This window comes from Pipistrellus kuhlii, unplaced genomic scaffold (genome assembly GCF_014108245.1).
Source record: "Pipistrellus kuhlii isolate mPipKuh1 unplaced genomic scaffold, mPipKuh1.p scaffold_m20_p_1, whole genome shotgun sequence".
In the NCBI taxonomy this organism is placed as follows: Eukaryota; Metazoa; Chordata; class Mammalia; order Chiroptera; family Vespertilionidae; genus Pipistrellus; species Pipistrellus kuhlii.
Window position 1 is genome coordinate 33,854,289 of NW_023425404.1, and position 23,319 is coordinate 33,877,607.

General features: G+C 42.2%; 1 protein-coding gene across 5 annotated transcripts; it reads left to right on the forward strand.

Moving 5' to 3' along the window:
- The first annotated feature begins 1,672 nt into the window (after positions 1–1,672).
- On the forward strand, positions 1,673–22,089 carry SPG21 (SPG21 abhydrolase domain containing, maspardin). Of its 5 annotated transcripts, XR_004988166.2 has the most exons (11): positions 1,673–1,911; positions 5,824–5,910; positions 9,175–9,336; positions 12,845–12,925; positions 14,075–14,220; positions 15,809–15,917; positions 17,656–17,763; positions 19,924–20,064; positions 20,959–21,159; positions 21,609–21,613; positions 22,078–22,089. XR_004988166.2 is itself a non-coding variant. In XM_036439078.2 (9 exons), the coding sequence occupies exons 2-9, from the start codon at positions 5,848–5,850 to the stop codon at positions 21,073–21,075; spliced, it is 927 nt and encodes a 308-aa protein (XP_036294971.1). In that variant the 5' UTR covers positions 1,673–1,911; positions 5,824–5,847; the 3' UTR covers positions 21,076–21,661. The 5 variants fall into 5 exon arrangements, 4 of the variants coding, with proteins under 4 accessions (XP_036294971.1, XP_036295002.1, XP_036294995.1 ...); XM_036439078.2 differs by lacking the exon at positions 22,078–22,089 and having other exon boundaries at positions 20,959–21,661; XM_036439109.2 differs by lacking the exons at positions 17,656–17,763; positions 22,078–22,089 and having other exon boundaries at positions 20,959–21,661.
- The last annotated feature ends 1,230 nt before the right edge of the window (positions 22,090–23,319 follow it).

The following is a 23,319-nucleotide window of genomic DNA, read 5'->3' on the forward strand; positions in this document are numbered from 1 at the left end:
AGGGTTTCTAATATATTTGGGCATATACAATATATTAAGGCTGTTACTAACGTGAGGTCTGGATATGGGATCTAAGGACTACAGTTTTGGAAATACATATGGATAGATTTATTTATTCTCTCTTTAATTCATTCAATATCTTTTTGGTACATAATGTGAGCCTGAATATTTGCTAAGGTACTGGTTCAGTGGTCGGCAAACTCATTAGTCAACAGAGCCAAATATCAACAGAACAACAATTGAAATTTCTTTTGAGAGCCGAAAACTGACTTCTGCACATGGGCCACGAAGTTTCAATCGCACTGTACGTGTGCGCCCACACTTGGGAAGAGCCACACCCAAGAGGCCAAAGAACCACATGTGGCTTGAGAGCCGCAATTTGCCAACCATTGTACTGGTTGAATCACTCTGTTCTCCCCCATTTCCCTAAATTAAAGCTCCCCACACAGTTGGACAGATAATGTGATGAGCACCCATAATGGGTTTACATACAACCAATGATTTGCCATCCATTCAACTAATCCAAAGTTTAAAAATCTTCAGTGGGAACATGCCCTTTGTGTGGTGCTTATAAAAAAAGACTGCTTCCTGTGACAGACTTGAAATTTCAAAAGAGGGGGTGGGGGCAGGAGTGTGGCGAATGTGTTACTACGTTCTTGGGAAATATTTTTGGGATTCGTCCAAGTTCTGCACTGGGACCCAAAGCTCCTGAGAAGGGCAGAGGTCATAACTAAGGATGCAATTTACTAGGATTCTCCCCTAACCTAAGCCCCATAAACTGCTACCTGGGGTAAAGGTAAAAATTAAAGGCATCTAGACAGAGTACAAGCTTTCCCTAAAGCAGATTAGGAAGAAGCACAGGACCTTGTGATAGGAGCACTAAAAACTTCCAACAAAAAGACTGGAACGTTATTCAATCTTATTCTTTCAGTAAATATTTTACTCAAAAACTCATGGCGTCTGCAACATCTTCCTTAATAAAAAAAATGATTATACATATATTAATATTCTCTATTTAAGGGAAAGTGACGAAGGATGAAACCCTCAGAACGTCAGCACAAACCTGGAAAGGGGGGTGGGTAGGTTCCAGTGGAGGGCAATGAAGGGCGTTTGTAGCTGTGCCAACGGGAAAATAAAAACTTGCCAAGAAAAGAAAGGGTGCAGCCGAAACCGGTTTTGGCTCAGTGGATAGAGCGACAGCCTGCGGACTGAAAGGTCCCAGGTTCGATTTGGGCCAAGGGCATGTACCTGGGTTGGTGCACATCCCCAGTGAGGGAGGCAGGAGGCAGCTGATCGATGTTTCTCTCTCATCTATATTTCTAACTCTCTCTCTCCCTTCCTCTCTGTAACAAATCAATAAAATATTTTTAAAAAGAAAAAAAGGTTCCAAACCCTGCTGGCCCAAGCCTGAACTCAAAGGGGTCCCCTCCAAGCGAACTGAAGGCAGAGGCAGGTCCCGGGGGGCTCGGCGGCCCCTCCTGCCATTCCCATAACCTCCCCCACGTTAGACCGGGGTCCCAGGGCCGACCCCGAGGCAACGGGGGCCTCCTCCCCGCGCCCGCACGCTGGCTTCCACCCCAGGGAAGAAGCCAGAGCCCGGGACTCTCGTGCCCAGGCTCGTTGCCATGGTGACCACCGGAGCCCCGCCCCTTCCTCACGACGTGGCCCCGCCCCCTCCAAACCCGGAAGCGGACGTTTCGGGAGGAGGGAGCGGGCGGCCCAGGTTCGCTCGGCCGCGCGCCCCGCCCCTCGGAGGCCGGCGGTCCTGCGCGCCCCACCGCCTGCGGCGCCGGCGGGTCCTGAGCTCTGGCCGCCGGCCCCGCGGGCCCCGCCACCGCCCCGGCCGCTCCGGTCCTGGAGGGCAGAGCCGCCTGGGGAGGAGGGAAGAGAACGTGGGGGCGGCCACGGCAGGTGAGGGATGAGCGAGGCCCGGGAGGCGGGGGTGTGGTGTGTGATGTGTGCGGGGTTGCAGGTGAGTGTGTGTGTGTGTGTGAGCTGCTGTCCCAGGCGGTGTGACTTTGTGAGTGGGCCGATCCTTGTGACCGTGCACGTGATCACTTGTGTGTGTGTGTGTGTGTGTGTGTGTGTGTGTGTGTGACAGAGAGACAGAGAGACTGAGCTCGAGTCTGGTTCACGGGGGTGTCGGGGTGCCTGTGACCCTGCCTTTGTGTGGCTGTCAGCGGTGGGACTGGGAGAAGATGGGGGTCCGTGTGGGGGTCGTCTAGGCCGGTGAGGGTGGGGAGCTTAACCAGGGCAGACTCCTGTAATCCCCTCCTGGGGCCGCGCTGCTGCAGCCCAGGAACGTGTTTCCCAGTAAACTTTTAAGAACTCTGAGCGGAGACCAGTTATTTTGGAGAATGGGCCGCAGCCTGAAAAGTGGCAAATGACTTGGTCATTGCTGAGTAGGGCCAGGTGTGAGGCTTGTCTAGAGTCTCTCACTTTTCCTCCTCTCGTTTTTCCTGGGGAGTTGTGAGTTCTTGCTTCTCCTCCTACAATGTTGCAGCTCCTTTCACACAAAGGAGTAACTTAATAGCTGTGTGCAGTGTTCCAAAAGCTTTTATACCAAGGCAGAACAAGATGAGGTGTCACAGAAGAAGTGTCAAGTAGGCAACTTTTTTCTCCCATTTTCTCCCACGAGGCTTAGAATTAAATGAAAGAGAGATAAATCTTCCCCTGAAGATACCTTTAAAAAAAAGTTTGCTATTTTCTGATATAGTAAGTTGCTTTAAAAAGCCAATTGCGTCTCCTGGAGACTCTCAGTTTCAATATTTTGTTATTGTGGTGTTAATAATAATCATAGATTGTGCACATGTAGATCAACTACAGATTGAGATAGTTAAGCTAGTTATGTGACAAACATTGGTAAATGTTTCATTGGCTGTAAACTGGCAGGTTCTGCTGAAACTGAGACATAAATGCTGATAATTCTTGGTGCGCGCTCACACTGGCAGTTTTGACAAGCAGCTCTAGGGAGGACCAGGTGGCCAAAGCACTCCGGAGGAGGGGCTTCCTTAGGCAAGATCAGGCTAATCCCTGCAGCCCTTTCCCCACCAGCGTGACAGGTGCGTGTGTTTTTGTGAAGAATTGAATTGTGAGAGATCAGATCAGTGTTGAGCTCGGGGCCCACATTCTTTCTTTTTTTAATACCGACCAGTTTGGTCACAATCTCGGTTAACCTTTTTTGCCGTATACAGAAGGCTCTTCTTGTGACTTGGAAAAGTATCCCCCTGTAGTGCCTGAAAGAGAGTTGGGAGAACAAACTTCCTTTTCATACTGCTCACAGCTGCTTTCCCTTTGCAGATGAGCTTGTTTCCACTTCGATGTCAGTTGGTCATACGCAGCATTTGCTCTCTGTCTTACCTTTCATGTACTGCCAAACTAGCACAAGTGTTAAAATCACTTGCCTCTACAAAAATTTAGTCACAGGACTCTCTCCAGCAAGGTTAGTTATAAAATGCTATGATGCTGGGGTGGTTGTGAATAATACTGAGGACTGTGGTAAGGAATATTTTTCTATTTATTGCTACGGGAAAAAGTGGGTGACAGTCAATGAAATGTGCCTGTGTATAGTAGTTTGGTTAGTCCATTACAGTTGATTGCAAACTGTGAATAATTGTTTTATGCCAAGGTTGGTAAATCTAGAAGGAAGCTTTCTGCTTTTGATTAGCTAAGGTGTTTTATAAATGTATTGGGTAGATTTTTTGTTTGTTTTGCTAAACATGTTTTTTATGTTTTCTTCTGTAAAATGGTAATTGTTTATAGTAATGCGATAATTTTTTTTTTTAAGTCTCTGTTAGGAACTATTTAGATGATATAGGAATATTTCAAGTCTGTCCAGGTTGAAAATAGTCCAGAATTAACTATATATGCTAGCTGCTTTCATTAAAAAGTGGTAAGCAGCTCAGAGAAAGGCTATAGTTCAAATGGCTAAGATTTTTAACATGTTAATATTTAAGAGAAAATGGATATGCAAAGAATGATTTTCTTTATTTCAGTATGAATTAAAACTATATGTGTGCACTCATGTGTGATGTTCAGGATAAGACTGGCTAATGGTTTTCTTGATACTTTACTAAAGTTTAGAGCAATTTATGATTTTAACAAATTTTTCTAACCATCTTAGCATTGAGAGAAGAGACCATTATTATAATGTCAAGGTTGTGAATCAAATTTAATATTGGATGTCTACATCTACCATTTCCTTGGGGTTCAATTGAGTAATCCCTCAAGGTCAGAGATTAACAGATGAGACTGCTGAGTGCCCTGTGTGATGAGGGAGAGGATGTGGAGGTCCCAGGAGGCAGAGCTCCATTGGTTTTATTTAATTATTTTTAATATTTTTTTTATTGATTTCAGAGAGGAAGGGAGAGGGGGAGAGAGATAAAAGCATCAATCATGAGAGAAAATCATTGATCAGTTGCCTTCTGTAAGCCCCACTCTGGGGATCGAGCCAGCGACCCAGACATGTGCCCTGACCAGGAATTGAACTGTGACCTCCTGGTTCATAGGTCGACACTCAACCACTGAGTCATGCCCACTGCTCCTTTGATTTTAGAATCCCCTGCTTCTGATCAGTCCAGAGAAGCCCCTTTAAAATGACAGCTCAGAGTCAGCCCAGAAATTAAATCCTAAGATCCCAAACTCATCCTAGCCCTCCTAGGAAATCCAGGCTTGCCCTGGGGTAGGGGACAGGGTACATTGTAGGTATCTGAATCCTTCGAAACTAATGGGTGGGAGTTCCTTGTTTGGCAATAAGAATCTACAACAGGGAACTATGATTTCAGGTTCCTGTTATGACAACATGCATGCCTGAGCAAAGAGACCGGCCTTTAAATGGAAGATGCTCAGCCAGTTCAACACCCATAGTTGCCCAAGTTAGAAGGGACTCTAGGGTTGCCTAGTTCAGTCTCCTTAGGACATAGTCATTCATTTAGTCAACAGATAATGCCTGCTGTGTGCCAAGCACTGCCCTAGGTGTTGGAGATACCATGGTGAAACAGTCATGGGTGAGAGAACTAGCCCAAAGAGGGCCCGCGACTGTTCTGAGGGCACAGAACTATAAAAGTAGAAATCACTAATCTCACTACAAAAGACCATGCATTTTTTTTTATTTTTTTTTTGTAAAGGCACATATTTTGTTTGGTTACTATTGTAGTTCTAGTGCCTTCAAGCCTCCCCTAATGTATTATCATAGATCTTTGGAGCATATTAGATCATTTTTAATCACACTAATATGAATAGCAATTTTCTTGTATTTTGCATTAAGAACTACATGTGAGGTTCTGAAGTTATGTTCCACTACAGTTAGATTTATGGCATTTGGTGAATTGATCAGGAATCAGGCTTACATTAAATCCTTTCTTTATTGTGGACTATTCCCTATAATTCTATCTGACAGGAACATCTTTATTAAGATGGGTTAATAAGATATTGTCAAAAGATAGGGGATGGCACTGCACTTGGGAATCATTTAACTAGGACAGCAGTCTGGTGTCAGAAAAGACTGTCCTGCATCTGGTCCTGGCTCTGAATTAGCCAGGGCATCTCCGTTAAATAGTTTACATTTTCTAGACCAGATTCCTCTTTTGAGAGAACTAGAGGTGTGAATAATTATCTCTAAAGGCCCCTTTCTGCTCTGTGATTCTAGCATTTCACCAAATTGTTTTTTGTGTTTTCAGTATATAACAGCAAGTTAAAAATAGCTCATTTCCTCAGTTTTACCCTTTTAAGTGTGCATTGTTGGTATAGCTAGACTAGACTGTACATTTAGTTTTGATGTGAACATGAACTCTTGACGTGAAATATCATATGCTTTTATTTCAGGGATAACCTCCATTTCAGCTAATCATGGGAGAGATTAAAGTCTCTCCTGATTATAACTGGTTTAGAAGTACAGTTCCCCTTAAAAAGGTATGTATGGTTTTACTACACTTCTTATTTCCAAAATCTTATATTATTTTTGTATGTGATTTAGATGTTATGTCTTACAGTGTTTGAGAGTAAAGGTTATTGCCAAGTATCATGACTTTGGGTTTCAGAGCATAAAGTTTGCCCCTTTTCTGTCACGTACAGTCAACTTTTGAGGCTCATTCAAGAGTAAAAATGAATATAAATATACTCATTATTTTATAATTACTTTTACATATTCAAGCAAGCAAGAATACATGTACTCCTTAGTGTAGTTTAGTGGAAAGCTTACAGCAATAGCAACTATACAGTAAAGGCAATCAGATTCTATTATAAAGCGTTTTTCTCTTCCTCAGATTTAAGATTTACATGGGTTACATTAGAGATCCTCTGTTAGCAATGATTTATTCACTCTGCCACGGCCATCTTCTGGAAACTTTATTTCCCTGGGATGTCCAAAAGCACCAAACACTTATTTTGAAATTTTACTATTGACTCCGAGTCCCAGATTAATCCTAGATGTTTTGGGATCATATTAGACAAGGGCTGTTTATGTCACAGAATAAAATCTTTGCTTATCTCCTTGCAAAAGTATTAAGAATCTATGATCTGATGATCATCTATGTCTCTGTTATTTTGTCAAGGTAGACAGCTGTGGAAGTATCAGTATCATGCAAATTTGAATTAATAACAAAATTACTCTCCAAATAAAAATTTGAGGTACAGTTTTCCAAGTATAGACAGAATACCTGCTACATACCTGGCACTGTTGTAGGAAGTCCCCAGATATCTTATTTAGTTTTTTTCAATAGTCTAACAAAGTGGCTAGTGGTGTGCCCATTTTATAGATAAGAAAACTGAGATTCACAGTGGTTTGCTTGTTAAAGGTTGCCCAAGTTAGAAGGGATTCTAGGGTTGCCTAGTTCAGTCTCCTTAGGACATAGTCACTCATTTAGTCAACAGATCATGCCTGCTATGTGCCGAGCACTGTTGTAGGCTAATAGGGTTGGGATTAAAATCAAATTAATCAGACTTCAAAGCTGGACGTATTTGACTGTTTACCAAAGGGAGCCCTCTTTCTTCGTGCTGCCCGGGAAACCACTGTCCACGCTACAAGGAGAAATGGCCTCTGGAGTCCTCTACTTTGTCCCTCCCTCAGCTTACCTCATCTGAGTGCCTCTTGATGGACTCACTTAACAAGCCGATCACCAGACCCAGAACAACCCAACCCCATCTAAATAGTCTAAGAAGCAGTGATAGAAGGTTGTTTTATTGATGTGATTTTCTGTAGTTGACAGGTCAGTTTGGCCCACAAAAGTCATGATAAATGTGCTTGATAAATTTTGTGGTGCTAGATTTTAAATTATCAAGCAGATATTGTGACTTCTAAAGGAATTCTGACAAAATTGCCATTCAAAGAACTCCGAGGACGTTGAAGTGATCAACAACCTTTGTGTTTATGGCTTATAGTTAGAACATACTATGTCAATTATATCTCTGTGAAACTGGGGGTGGGGTGGGGAGAGAAATAAAAAAAAAAGAACATGCTGTTTTTTGTGTCTTCCAAATTGGATTATTGAAATAATTTTCTAGAAAACTTTAGAGATCTTTCCTGATATGAATTTTATTACTATAAGATTGAGATTTACTGTGTGCACTGTCAAAGCCATTGATAGATTTTTACCACAATTTCAGCAGAAAGGCATGAAAAGCAAAAATGTGAGCAATAAAAACATAGGACACACACATGCGTGTGAGACACTGTTGTGACCACCTGTGGCCTGGGCTCCCGGTAACGGCGGTGACCGTGGTCAGTGTGCTGCCACCAGAGTGACACCATGGGGCTCAGCGCTGTCAGCTGGGAGACCTCAGAAAATCGGACCTGGAGGCCTTGAACTTTTTAATGTGAAAGTAGGGTGAATATTGATTTGCATTGGCAAAAGTTCAAACCATTATTGTGCTTTTCCAAATACCACCAAAAGTCAAAGGAAACAGAAGTTAAACTAATATGCAATGAATGATACTAATATCTAACACTGACTGAACTCTGAGCATCTGCCAAACTCTGCTGAGCGCTTGAATAATCTCAGCTCATTTAAAGCTCATTGTTTTCCCCTGTTGGGTCGAGAATCATTAAATCAGGGGGCTTTCTGAAGACCTTCCTCCTTCCCACCCACCTTCCCCCCAAAAAAGCCAGTTTTTCCTGTACCCACTCCCCATACCAACGGAATGATCTGAAACCTTCTCTGGGACAGTGACACCCGCCTGCCTATCCCTCCTCTCCGGCAGGAGTCTCACCTTTGGAAGCTGTTCTAGATCAGGTTCCTGAAGCATCTCCGGAGTGGTACCATCTCTATCCAGGCTCTCCCCAGAGTCTGGTCTTTCTCTCCCTCGCCTCCCTGGTTCACCCTCTGACCCTGCGGATCCAGTCAGCCCTCTGGGCCAGCACTGGAGAATGATTCTGCAACCCGCCCTTCTCCTACACACACACACACACACACACACACACACACACACACACACATACACACACACATACACACGTATAGGGAAGAAACAAGATGCCATATACAGTTTACTGTTTAGTGGTTAACAAAATAGACTTCATATAATCATAGACGGAAAGGAAAATTAAAAGCTGGTAGAAAAAGCAGCTTTTTGGAGGACTATGAAACAGTTCTGTGGAATATTTCATCAGCACCAAAGGAGGAAAAGGAAACCAAAGCAGTTTATTTTACGTATTACTCTGACCCCTCCCCCCAGGTTACCTTTTAACAAGCAAGGCAGTGGTATTAAAATTGTCAGCAAAATTACAGTGTGAATGGAATACTATACTGCCATAAAAAAGAAGGAATTCTCATCATTTGCAGCAACCTGGATGGAATTGGAGAACATCATGCTGAGTGAAATAAGCCAATCAATGAAAGAGAAACACCACATGACCTCACTCATTTGTGGATGATAAAGAACATTATAAATTGATGAACCAAGAGACAGATATAGAGATAGTAAAGCAACAGGCAGACTATCATATTACAGTGGGGAGGAGAGGAAGATCTGGGGGAGATAATAGATCAACTGAAGGACTTGTGTACATGCATATAAGTACAACCAATGGACATAAAACTCTGGAGAGGGAGGGTATGTATGGGAGGGAGGGGGGAAAAATCAAATATATTAAAATAAAATAAAAAAATTACAGTGTGAAGTTAATACAAAAACCAAATCTGAAAGACTTTCCTTTTTTTTTTTTTACTTTCCTTCCAGATCATCGTGGATGATGATGACAGCAAGATATGGTCGCTGTATGATGCAGGTCCCAGAAATATTAGGTGTCCTCTCATATTTCTCCCCCCAGTCAGCGGAACTGCAGATGTATTTTTCCAGCAGATTTTGGCTCTGAGTGGATGGGGCTACCGGGTGATAGCTGTAAGTGTTATTGACTCAGTATTCCAGTTCAGATCCACATTTTGTGGGGGGTTTTGTGCTTCTATTTCTGATCAACTGTAGTGAAGGGCACATTTTTTATTGAGGCAAGGTGCTGTTTTTTGTTTTTTTTTAATGTGAGATGAAGCCTCTCGAAGGAAGGAGGTATGGTACACAGACATTCAGAAATGCCAAGGGGACAGACCTCTGTCGGAAGCGTTCTGCTCTCGCAGCATTTCTGTGCATCCTCTCCTGACCCTCTTCTCACAAGTCTGATCAGTAGGAAGCATTGTCCTTGTTTATAGATGAAGAAACTGAGGTCCAGGCCATTTTAAAAAATACATATTTTATTGATTTTTTACAGAGAGAAAGGGAAAGAGATAGTCAGAAACATCGATGAAAGAGTCATCAATCAGTTGCCTCCTGCACGCCCCCCACTAGGGATGTGCCTGCAACCAAGGTACATGCCCCTGACCGGAATCGAACCCGGGACCCCTCAGTCTGCAGGCTGACGCTCTATCCACTGAGCCAAACCAGTTTCGGCTCCAGGCCATTTTAGTGATCACACAGCCAACAGGTGGTGGAGGGAGAACCACGCTTAGTCTTCTGACTCCATTTCCCCTCCTCATTTAGTACACCACTGCTTTCAGGGAGGTGAGCATGGAATACTAGGCAGCAAAGAGATCTAGCATTGGGTGACTGGAAGCTACTGTGTGTGTGTGTGTGTATATATATATATATATATATTTTTTAAATATATTTTATTGATTTTTTACAGAGAGGAAGGGAGAGAGATAGAGAGCTAGAAATGTCTATGAGAGAGAAACATCGACCAGCTGCCTCTTGCACACACCCCACTGGGGATGTGCCCGCAACCAATGTACATGCCCTTGACCGGAATCGAACCTGGGACCTTTCAGTCCGCAGACCAACGCTCTACCACTGAGCCAAACCGGTTTCGGCTATATATATATTTTTTTAATTGATTTTTTACAGATAGGAAGGGAGAAGGATAGAGAGTCAGAAACATCGATGAGAGAGAGACATCAATCAGCTGGCTCCTGCACATTCCCTATTGGGGATGTGCCTGCAACCAAGGTACATGCCTCTGACCGGAATCGAACCTGGGACCCTTGAGTCTGCAGGCTGATGCTCTGTTCACTGAGCCAAACTGGCCAGGGCATGGAAGCTTCTTAAGACTTCTCTGTGAAAGGCTGGTGGGGAGGGCAGTGTGGCTGTGACATTTCTTGGCGTGCCTCGACTGTAGGGACAATGGAGGGCGGTCTCTGACTTCCAACGAAGGGGACTCTTGTGCTTTGGAGCTGGCAGTTGTTCCTGGGACCTGGGACAGTATCATGTAAATGGTACTTCCCTTGGGACTATTGCTGCTGTTACACATTTTATTTACTGTCTTAACGGAAAGAAAACGTGGGCCAGATCTCTTCTCTTAGAAGGTAACCAAAAATTATATTATCCACAAATAGAATTTTAATAGTAAAAGAATAGAATAGAATTTGTTTTGTGGGCACCACCAACAGGGGCCACACAAAACAAACGAATTCCCCTTCCTCCTGACAGCCCTTGTCTTTCCTGAGAAAACTATCCGCAGGCACTGCCGGCTGCCTTCCTCCCAGGTCCCTCCTTCCCTGGTAAACTCCTCCAGATGCCTGAACCGTTCCTCATATGGCACATTCGAGTCTCTGGGATTTCAGTCATCCCTCCTGCGGACAGCCGTCCATGAGAGCAGGGTGGTGACCGCCCCCTTCCCAGCCCTCTGCTGCCTCACACAGCACAGCCTCCTGAGGCCACTGCGGGTCAGCCAGGAGAGGGCGCCCAGCTCTGTCCCTCCGGAGAGCGCTGCCCACAGCTGGCTTTGTGTATCCCTCCACCTGGCATTTTTGATATTTGCCTTCTGTCGGGATGCTCCTTCTTGCCCCGAAGCTGCTTGATGTGGGGTTTCCCTGTTTCATTAGCCAGGTAATAAAAGCCAGCAGTGTTCCAAAATTACTTTGTTCTTTGAACAGAATGCCTAATCCCATGAGGTTTTGAAACTTATTAGGTGTTTGTTAGTATCTAGCAGTTAAAACGCACAGATACCTTTTTCATTTAAGTTTTTAAGTGAAATCTACAATTCGCATGCAGTTGTAAGAAATATCACACAGAGATACCCCTTTTACCCTTTGCCCAGTTCCAATGGCCGCATTTCCCAAACATCATTCAGATAGGAAGGGAGAGGGATAGAGAGTCAGAAACATCGATGAGAGAGAGACATCAATCAGCTGCCTCCTGCCAGGGTATTGATATTAATATAATCCATCCATCTTATTTAGATTTTTCCAGTCATACTTGTACTCAGTTAAGTGTTTAGTAAATTGTATACAATTTTTTCACCTGTCCAGAGCACAGATCTTTTTAAATTAAAGGTTTCAGCCCTGGCCAGGTGGCTCAGCTGGTTGGAGTGTCATCCCATAGGTTTCAGGTTCAATCCTGTATGGGAGGCAGCCAATCAATGTCTCTCTTTCTCCCTCCCCTTCTCGTTTACCTTCCCCCCACCCCCCAATGTTTCTCTCTCTCTCTCCTCCCCCCTTCCTCTCTCTCATCTCTCTTTTAGGGTATCATCTTATTCAAATTCTCAATTTTCTGCTAGGAAGAGTCTGTTCTCCATGCTGTCTTGAAATAGTAGAATCTTATCCACAAATAGAATTTTAATAGTAAAAGTAACACAAAATTTAAAAGTACATCAAATCTGAAATGATCCCATAATTTACATGGCAGTATTTATTCTAATGATTTATTAATGACAAAATGCATGTAAGTACTTAAAACAACAAGCCTGTCAGATGGGTTTTACATATTATTAAAGAGAGGGAATTATTAGGTGACAAGCCTGAGTTCCCTAGAAAAGAGTTAGTGACTTGTGCATTTATTTATTTATTTATTTATTTATTTATTTTTCCTCTTCATCATCAGCATTAATAGATGGGTGACTTAGGGTCAAGCACCATACTTTTTTGGTCACAAAATAAAAAGTTCAAGAAATTGTACAGACTAAGTCAATTGAGGAAAAAAAAAAAAAAAAAGGAACAATTTTATTGAATGCTCCCTTAAAGAAATTCTACACAAAAGAGAGGGAGCTCTCCTTAGAACAGATTTTGTTCCTAGCTCTCCTGAGCCATAACTCAGAATGAATTTAGATGTAAGGAGAAACAGTATTTCTTTACTTGAATGGGTTCTGATCTATGCGCCTTTGAACCTCAGAGTTTCTCAGCTATTTGGAAAGGAAATTGATGTGAGTTGAAATTGTTATTCACATAATATCACTAGAATGTCCTTTTTATTCTTCTTAAAATTGGTCTGTTAGATAAAATGTGAATTTTGAAATTTAGGAAAAGGTGAGAAACATATTTTCACATATTTTGAATAAGGAGCAAAACTTGAACAACTGAGAAATGCTATGAGAGTCCTAAATTTTTATCAGTTATAAAAATAATAAATTGTTTTATTATTTCAGTTGCAATATCCAGTTTATTGGGACCATCTTGAATTCTGTGATGGATTCAGAAAGCTTTTAGACCACTTACAATTGGATAAAGTGAGTACCATGAAACTAATTTCTTACGTGTGACTTTAAAGCAACATTTGCATTATGAAGCCTGGTGTTGTTTTTCTCTTATTTTTTAAATAAAAGGTCTTTTAAGATAAAAGTCACATACCATACAGTGTACCCCTTTTCAAGTCTATCATTCAAAGATTTTTAGCATATGTACAGATATCTGCAGTCATCATCACAGTCAATTTTAGAACACTTTTTTCACTCCAAAAAGAATCCCCATACTCGCAGTCACTCCTTACCCACCCTCCGCCTAACCCTGGCAAGCTACTCTACTTTCTGTCTCTATGGATTTGCTGTTCTGGATGTTTTGTATAAGTGAAATCATACTATATGTGGTATTTTCTGACTGGCTTCTTTAGCTTAGCATAACGTTTTTGAGGTCGGTCCACGTTGTAGCATATATCAGTACTTCATTTCTTTTTATTGTCAAATAATATCCCATTTATGAATATAGCACCTTTTGTTTAGTATCCATTTGTTAGTTGTTGTACATTTGGATTGTTTCCAGAATACTTGGCTATTATAAATAATGCTGTACAAGTTTTGGTGTGGACATGTTTTCAGAGTGGAATTACTTAATCATAGTGTTTGGGGTTTTTAAAAATATGTTTTTATTGATATTTAGAGAGAGGAAGAGAGAGGTATAGAAAGATAGAAATACTGATGAGAGAGAAACATCATCTGTCAGCTATCTCCTGCACACCCCCTGCAGATTCCTCACTGGGAATCGAGCCGCAGCCCTGGCATGTGCTTTGACTGGAAATTGAACTGGTGAACTCTGGGTCCGTGGGTCTGTGCGTATCCACTGAGCCACAACAGTTCAGGCCTGAGTCATCGTTTTCTAAACGGAAACTGCCAAGTGGTTTCATTTTCTAATGTAATCTGTGAAGAGTATTTCTTTCACTTGTATGATATGTATGCACAGTTGTATTGTTTTTCAAGGGGTGCATAAATTGCATTTACAATATTTCCTAAAATTCTAACTGCAATAGATAGTTTAGTCTGTGGGCTAGTAGTGGCATTCTCTTCTTCGGTTGGTGACAGTTAAAACAATGTGGTGGTGTTTTTTATATTTATGTCCAGGATTAATCATTGTCATAAAAGCCCCCTTTGCTTGTTTACAATTAGGTTCATCTTTTTGGTGCTTCCTTGGGAGGCTTTTTGGCCCAGAAATTTGCTGAATACACTCACAAATCTCCCAGAGTCCATTCCCTCATCCTCTGCAATTCCTTCAGTGACACCTCTATTTTTAATCAAACTTGGACTGCAAACAGGTAAGGACATAAACATTTGGCCAAAATTTTTTACCATTTTTGTTCAATGGAATTTTGGAAATGTTGGCTTTTGTGGGTGTTTTTGGTGTACCAGCGAGGGAATTCATTTCTACTTCTGTCTTCTGAAACCACTCTGGCTTTTAAAATTAGAAATAGTCATCTTTGCAAAAGAAAATAATTGAATGAACTCTGAATTCAACTATTTCATTTACTCTGAATTATTGTGTAGCTTTGTTTAATATGCTTTCATAAACTCTTACAGTTTCTCTTCAGTGTACATGCAGCTATTCTTGTGTTCTACGTGTTGCACGTATTATTTTATGTAAACACTAGAGGCCCAGTGCACGAAATTTGTGCACTGGGGGGGAGGGTCCCTATACCCGGCCTGCGCCCTCTTGCAGTTTGGGAGCCCTTGGGCAATGTCCGACTGGCAGTTGGTTGGACATCCTTAGTGCTGCTGAGGAGCAGGAGAGGCTCTGCCACTGCCGCTGTGGTTGCCTGCTGTGAGCCCGGCTTAGGGCTCTGGCTGAGCAGAGCTCCCCCTGTGGGAGCACATGACTACCAGGGGGCTGCTCCTGTGTTGAGTGTCTGCCCCCTGAGGATCAGTGCACATCATAGCGACTGGTCGTTCCACCATTTGGTCAATTTGCATATTAACCTTTTATATAAGATTTTATGTTTGACTGAAATGGTTTCTTTAGGCATTTGGCTTCTCATTTTTCATCGTATTCTATTGTAAATCTGTGTACAAATTACTTTTTTCCTGCCTTTTCTGGGTTACTTCCTTTAGATATGTTCCCCAAAATGGATAGAGTAGAGCAGGGGTGGGGAATGTCATTTGGTCTGGCCCTGCCAGGAAATGGAAACTTAGAAAGTTTAGAAACTTGACCCGACTAAAAAGAAGTAAGAAATGGTGCACCTTGAAAATGACTTCATATTCTCTCATTGCACATAATATAATCAAACACTGCTACAGTTAGATATTTTACCCTTTGTTCTCCCTCCGTGATCTACAATAATAATCTGCTTTGTGCTGATATTTACTGCTGTGTTTCTGACAATTACCTGAAAGAGAAGTTGGGGTGCTTCACTGGGTTGGAAAAAGTTTGCTAAATCAGAAAGCTGGTCCAATTAAGCAAGTTTATTCTATATTTATAAAAGGCTAGTTTGACTCACGCATGCGCAATACATATAAAGCTCTCCCTGGCACCAATTGTACATGTGTGTTTTGATATGTCATTGTCAATCATGAATTTGGTTGACACTTCTATTATAAAGGGTGAATAACGATATTAAAATATTTTTTCTAATTAATTTCCTTTCAATGTGCATAAATCTGTGCACCCAGCCACTAGTCACTTATAATTATTTAAATCCTCAAAAGTTTAGTCATATTAAACATAATTCTTTGGGAGCTCAGGAAAGTGTATATAAAAACAAGATGCTGAGTACTTTGAAAGGAGGGACTAGGTCTTTTTATCTCTAGATCCTAAGTAGCTAATATACCAACAACACTTCAGGGTTGAATAAATATTTGCTATTTATGTCTAGTCTTGAAAGTTTAAATTATAAGGTCTTTGTTTTACAGCTTTTGGCTGATGCCATCATTTATGCTAAAAAAAATAGTTCTTGGAAACTTTTCATCTGGCCCAGTGGACCCTGTGATGGCTGATGCCATTGATTTCATGGTGGACAGGGTAAGGATTGTAGCATTGGGATGGTGACAACTTATACTGGGAGTTTTCATGTTTGCTTGGTTCCTGAAGAAACATCTGTCTCATTGAGGATGTATTAGAAGTGCTTATTGAGTAGCCTTCCATATTAACATTAATATATCCAAAAGATATTACTGCTGGTAATTCCTCAGAATCATTGTGGGGATTTTTTCAAAATATAGATTCCAGACCATCAAACTGAAATTCCTGGGCATGGGATCTGGGATTCCTGTATTTTTATTCCACTACCCACTCCTACCTTCCCGAGGTGAATCTGAGGTAGCAGCTCTATAGGCTTGCATTTATTTATTTACTAGAGGCCCAATGCATGAAATTCGTGCAAGGGGCTTCCTCCTGAAGGTCATCTGGAAGATCATCTGGAAGGTTATTCAGCTGCCCTGTCTAATTAGCATATTATACTTTTATAATAGAGGCCCAGTGAATGAAATCCATGCATGGGGTGGGGGGGTTGTCCCTCAACCCAGCCTGCACCCTCTCCAAACTGAGATCCCTCAAGGGATGTCAGACTGGGACCCTTCAAGGGATGTCAGATTGGCCATTTAGGCCTGATCCTGGAAGGCAGTCGGACATCCCTCTCACAATCGAGAACTGCTGGTTCCCAATTGCTCACCTGCCTGCCAGTCTGATCAACATCTAACTGCTCCCTGCCAGCCCAATTGCCCCTAACTGCCCTCCCCTGCAGGCCTGGTCACCCCCAACTCCCCTCCCCAGCTGGCCTGGTTGCTTAAAACTACCCTGCCCTGCTGGCCATCTTGTGGTGGCCATCTTTGACCACATGGGGGTGGCCATCTTATGTGAGGGTATGAGGGTCAATTTGCATATTACCTCTTTATTATATAGGATTTTTACATTTTTTATTTATTGATTGTTTTAGAGAGAGAGAAGAAGGGAGAAAAACATCAATTTGTTGTTCTACTTATTTAGGTATTCATTGGTTAATTCCTGTATGTGCCCTAACTTGGCATATCCAGATGACGCTCTAATTAACTGAGCTACCCACCCAGGACTAGCCTTGCATTGGGCTAGTTAATATTTCTGATGTCTTATCCACCTCTAAGATCTCCTAAATATTTATCTGTTGTCTTTTTTGTTGTTGTTGTTAATCCTCATCTGAGGATATTTTTTCCATTGATTTTTTTAAAGAGAGGTAAGTAGTGTGGGAGGGAGGAGAAAGAGAGAAAGAGAGAGAGAGAGAGAGAGAGAGAGAGAGATGAGAGAGAGAGAGAGAGAGAGAGAGAGATGAGAGAGAGAGAGAGAGAGAGAGAGAGAGAGAGAGAGAGAGAGAGAGAGATGTGAGATAGATATTGATAGGTTGCCTCCCGTAAGTACCCTGGTCAGGGCCAGGGATTAAGCCTGAAACTGAGGTACAGGCCCTGGACTGGAATCGAACCTGAAGCCCTTCAATCAGGCTGCCATTTATCCACTGAGCCAAACTGGCTTGGGCTCTCTCCATGGGCACGGAGTTGAAAAAGCAGTGCAGGTGGAAGACGAGGAAAGGCCAGGTTCCCAGAACAGAAAAATGCCCCCATTAGAGACGCCTCGTTGATGGCTCTCAAATACGTGTGTTTCCTTGTCAGTGACCTTCCTGGCTCCCTGACACATGATCTCTCCTTTGTAAGCACAAATATTATCTATGGATTTAATGGAAATGTGAAAAACAAAATTAATTTAAAAACTTTACTTGTGTTTCTTTCCGTAGCTGGAAAGTTTGGGTCAGAGTGAACTGGCTTCGAGACTTACCCTGAATTGTCAAAATTCTTACGTGGAACCTCATAAAATTCGGGACATCCCTGTAACCATCATGGATGTAAGCTTCCGTTTAAGTGAAATAGATGCTTTATCTTTTTAAATGTGTATGTCAAGATCCTCCTCATAATTATTTTATAATTTTCTCAATGTTCTTCAAAGGCAGCTTGGTATTTTTTTTAATCTCTTCAGCTTCCTTAATTTCAAAACAATCTGTTTATTGCTTATCCTATATTTTTCTTGGCAGGGATAACACAATCAAAATCAGAATAAATTTAATCAAGCATGGTAATTCTTACCCATTTTGGTGAATTTATTTTTATTCTTATAAATAAGTATTACACTTTAGCTATTATACATCTGGGCATAAAGAGAAGGTGCCTCAGGAGAGCAGCAAATCAAGAATCCCATAAAGTCTAATTAGTGCAGAAATTCCTTATATTTTTGAGTTATGGTAAATTATACATAATAAAATTGACCATTTTTGAGTGTACAGTTCAGTAGCATTAAGTACATTTACAATGTTGTACAACCATCACCATTATCTAGTTCTAGAACTTTTCATCATCCCAAATTGAAACTCAGTACCCAGTAAACAGTAACTCCCCATTGCTCCCTCCTCCAAGTCCCTATAGCCAGGTTGTAGCATGTATTAGCATGTCATTCCTTTTTAAGGCTGAATAATATTCCATTGTAAGTGTATACCATATTTATTTACCCATTCACCTGCAGATGAACATTTGGGTTGTTGGTGATTGTGAATAATGCTGCTGTAAACATGGGTGTGCAAATGTCTGTTTGAGTCTGTACTTAAATTCTTTTGGGTATATACCTGGAAGTGGAATTGCTGAGGTCACGTGGTAACTCTGTGTTTAGCTTTCTGAGACGCCATGATATTGTCCACAGGGACTGTTCCATTTTACATTTCCACCAGCAGTGCACCAGGGTTCCAGTTGTTCCATGTCCTCACCGACACTTGTTATTTTCTGTTGTTTGATATTGGCCATCCTAGTGGATATGAAGTGGTATTTTATTGTGGTTTTGGCTTATACTTTTTAAAAATATATTTTATTGATTTTTTACAGAAAGGAAGGGAGAGGGAGAGGGATAGGGAGTTAGAAACATCGATGAGAGGAAAACATCGATCAGCTACCTCCTGCACACTCCCCACTGGGGATGTGCCCGCAACCAAGGTATATGCCCTTAACCGGAATCGAACCTGGGACCCTTCAGTCTGCAGGTCAACACTCTATCCACTGGGCCAAACTGGTTAGGGCTTGGCTTATACTTTTTTTTTAAATATCATATAACTGTCTTGCCTCAAAAATAGATTTATTCTTAAATTCAAATAACAGGGTATTTTAAATAGTTGATTTTTGTCAGAAAATCATTCATGATAAGCATGATAACTTTTCATTTTCCACTGTAATCTCTACATTCTGACATTCACCATGACACTGAGCAACCTTTAAGTACTCTCAGTGGAATATCTGCTCCTCATGGTACATTTGATCTGCTTGCTCATCTTTTAAAACTGCCCACCACTTGGGTACATGGTCACTGAAAACTGTCTCTAAGCTTTAGCAAGATGAGATGCATTTTTTTTGTTTCTTTTAAATTACTTTTGAAAAACATTTTTGCATATGTGTGTATCAACATTGGTTTGTGAGGGCATTGAAAAATGTTTAGAATCATATGCCCCAAACTGTTAGCAATGCCCCCCCCCCCCAATCCCCAGGGGAGGAACTGGACTTTTCCTCATACTTGTAAAAATTTTTGGATTTTTTTTTCTACTGAGCATAGACTACTTATATAGCTGTTATTAACTAATAGTAAAATTTTAAAGTTCTTTTAGGGTTTTACAATCTTTTTTAAATTAACTGGCATTTTCCAATAATGATTGTTCACTATTAATATTCTGTTAATTTAGTTAGCTATGTTTGAGGAAAAAGGAAATCCATAGAAGAATTTCCTCTCCTCCCCCGCCCCCCCCCCAAAAAAAAAAAAAAAAAAGAATGCAGGAGACATTTGGCAGCAAAATCGGTGGCTAATGTCTCACACGGGATTGGAGTCACTGGGATCAGCAGGAGGAGGTGGCCCTGACTGCACCGGGGTCAGCCGTGTCTCTTCGTGGGAAGAAACGCCTGGGACGGCGCTTTCCATGATGTGAAAAGAACATTCTAAATCACCAGGAGGTCACAAGCTTGTCTTTTCTTAAAAGGTATTTGACCAGAGTGCACTTTCAACCGAAGCTAAAGAAGAAATGTACAAACTGTATCCCAGCGCCCGGAGGGCTCACCTGAAGACGGGAGGCAACTTCCCGTACCTGTGCCGGAGCGCCGAGGTGAACCTCTACGTGCAGGTGCGCCGGCTCGGACCCGCCGCGCGTGTGGTGGGAACATAAAGCCTTTTCTTTTTCCTGTGGAGTGAGAGCTATGGAATTCCCTGTAGGACTGAGGCATTGATTCAAGAAAGCCCGTTTGCATGAATAATGTATAGGATAATTTAAGCACATGTATTAGAGATCCCCAGGTGACTCCGGCCACCACCCCTCTTCTAAGAACAGCAGGCCCACCCGCCTCCACCCGCTGAAGCGCCTTCTGGTGGAGGTGACCTTGCCTCCTGGGCACGATGACGTCAGTCAGGGCAGGACACCGGGTCTCCATGGGGTCAGTCTGAGTCCCACAAAGTGACTTCTTGATCTATTTTTAATGCATTTCTTAAAAATTAACAAATTTCATCTATAAATACAGCACCTCTTCATCCTCTGCCTAAGTGGGTATTAGAATATCGGTGAGATATGATAGTTTTTGACAATTTGGCAGAAAGTAATAAGAGCCTTTAGAAACAACAGCAGTCACGTCCTTTGATCTTGTCATCCCCTTGTGGAAATGGATCCTGAGGAGAGGGCCCCAAACACAGAAAAGCTTGACGCCCAGAGACAGTCAGCACGGTGCCAGGCAGCGCAGCGGAGGCCGGACGGCCCTGCCGTGCAGCAGCGGAGGGGAGGGTGAAGCCCTGCTCGTGGAGCAGCAGGCACCCCTTCAGATGTTTACCGAAAGTTTGTAGGAACTTGGAGAGACTGGCTACGTATTAAATGAGGAGCAAAGATCCCAAACTGGTTTTTAAAAACACTCTTTTGACTTTTCTGTGTTTTCCAATTTTTCTCTAATTAGTAGGTGTTAATCTAATTTTAGAGGTACAGGCATTTACATACTACGGTGACGTTTAAAACAGTGATTCTGCATTTCTACAGATACACTTGCTGCAATTCCATGGAACCAAATATGCGGCCATCGACCCATCGATGGTCAGCGCCGAGGAGCTCGAGGTGCAGAAAGGCAACCTGGGCCTCAGCCAGGAGGAGCAGTAGCTGGCGCTTTGGCTGGCGATGACGAGTGCCCAGCATGTTCTTGTTCCATCGGCGACATCAGTGCCCGCCCGCCAGCCAGCCTCCGTTCCACTCGGCGGGCTCACCGGTTGCCGCTGTTCGGAAGGAGGACTGACAGTCACCTTTGTGACGGCGGCAGCTCTTCTGAGCCAGTGCGACTGTCCCTCTTTGGTTTCTAGCTTTGAATTTGACGAAGTACCTTTGAAGACTCCCATTTTAAGAATTGTGACAGTTTTGCTACCAAAAGTCTTTACCATTGAGTACTTATGTGAACGTTACTTTCTGAGGTTTGGGATTTTGTGGGAGTTTTTCCTTGTCTTTTTTTTCTTCTTCTTTCCTTTCTTCCTTTTTATATCATTTGCTATAGATACCGCACATCCAGATTCTGTATCAGAAGGACATTGGTTGTTTCTGTGCTGTCTTGTTATAACTGTTAACCAAAGTGCCAAGGTTGTCACCACACCGATAGGCCACGTACTTGCAATTCCAGTTATGCAAGTTGTTTTGAGGTTTAGCTGTTGTCTTTCTAGCCATTACAGTCATTTGGAATAAAAATTCAATTTCAGTGGGTGGCTTTTATGATTACTGTATTGGGCTACACAGACATAGGACTTTCTGAGAAGCAAAACCATGGTATTTGCCAAATCAGTGTGACTTTAGGTAACTTACTTAACCTCTCTTAAGCATAGTTTGCTCAGTGTAAAATAACAATAGCTATCATTTGTTGATCTGGTACGGTACTTTTCAGACCTTTCTCCTTCCTTAATGAAAAAATTTTGAACACACATACAGTAGAGAAAATAACATAATGAACCATGTCCCACTCACCTCGCTTCAAAAATTATACAGTCATGGACAGGGCTCTGTCATCTCTTATCCCACCAGCCCTTCTTCCACACCTACTCCCATCACTGGGTTACTTTAAAGTAATTTCTCATACCATATGACTTTATAAGTATTTCCATAATGCCATAACACATTTAGCAGTTCGTCAGTAATTTCTTCATATCATTAGTCAATATTCCCATTCGTGACTACCTCATAAAGGTCTTTTATGAATGACTTGTTCTAATCAGCTTCCATACAAAGTTCACGCTTTATATTTGATTGAAATGTCTCTTAAATCTCTTTTAAACTATAATTCCCTCTGCCCTCTATTTTTTTTCTTGCTGTTTGCTTGTTGAAGAAACAGGCTTGTTTGCCCTATAGAATTCACCACCGTCTGGATCTGGCTGATGGCAACTCGCGTGTCCTTTAACTTCTGTCCCTCGTATTTCCCATAAACTGATATGTAGTTACATGTAGAGGCCTGAGCTCCTTCTTTTTGGCGGGAATGCTTCACAGGTGGTGTGTGCTTCCTGTTGGGAACTTGAGGAGGTACGCAGTGTCTCTCTGTGTCTAAGTTCTTAAGATTGCTCCTTGTCAGCCGGATCCAGTCCTTGGAAATCCCCCCGATGGTTCAGCTGCCACTGCTGATCATCGCACACAAACATCATTTCTTCAGGGGCTGAGGACAGCAACAGTGCTCCAATGTTTATTCCTTCTGCACTCGTTAACTGGAGTTCACTGATTAAACAAAAAACAACTATGACTTTGCCTCATTAACTATTTGGTTTCTCTGAGGTACAATTTAGACCAAAAAAATAAGCATTCATGTTTCTTTGCCTTTAAGTTTTCAAAATACTGAGTTGGCCCTACTTTTTCAGATTTTTAAAAAAATATATATTTTATTGATTTTTTACAGAGAGGAAGGAAGAGGGATAGAGAGTTAGAAACATCGATGAGAGAGAATCATCTATCAGCTGCCTCTTGTACACCTCCTACTGGGGATGTGCCCACAACAAAGGCACATGCCCTTGACCGGAATCAAACCTGGACCTTTCAGTTTGCAGACCGACACACTATCCACTGAGCCAAACCGGTTTTGGCAGCTTTTTCAGATTTTACACTGATTTTACAGGTGCAGTCACAGAGCCTTGGAGAGGTGGAGAGATTTGCTGAGCGTCAACAGGAAGGAGGGGGACTGGAATGCCACGTTGGGTCATACCTAAAGCCTGTGATCTGTCCACCGAGGTGCAGTGTCTCCTCTGAGGGCCTCATGATTTGACAGCGGGCGTGAATTGGGGAAGCAGTCGGTAAGCCACAGAGGCAGGGCTTGCCTTTTCTGTGAGCAGTGAGTCTTCCTTGAGGCTGCCATAGTTTCACTGGTTGTGTCTCGACTTCCCA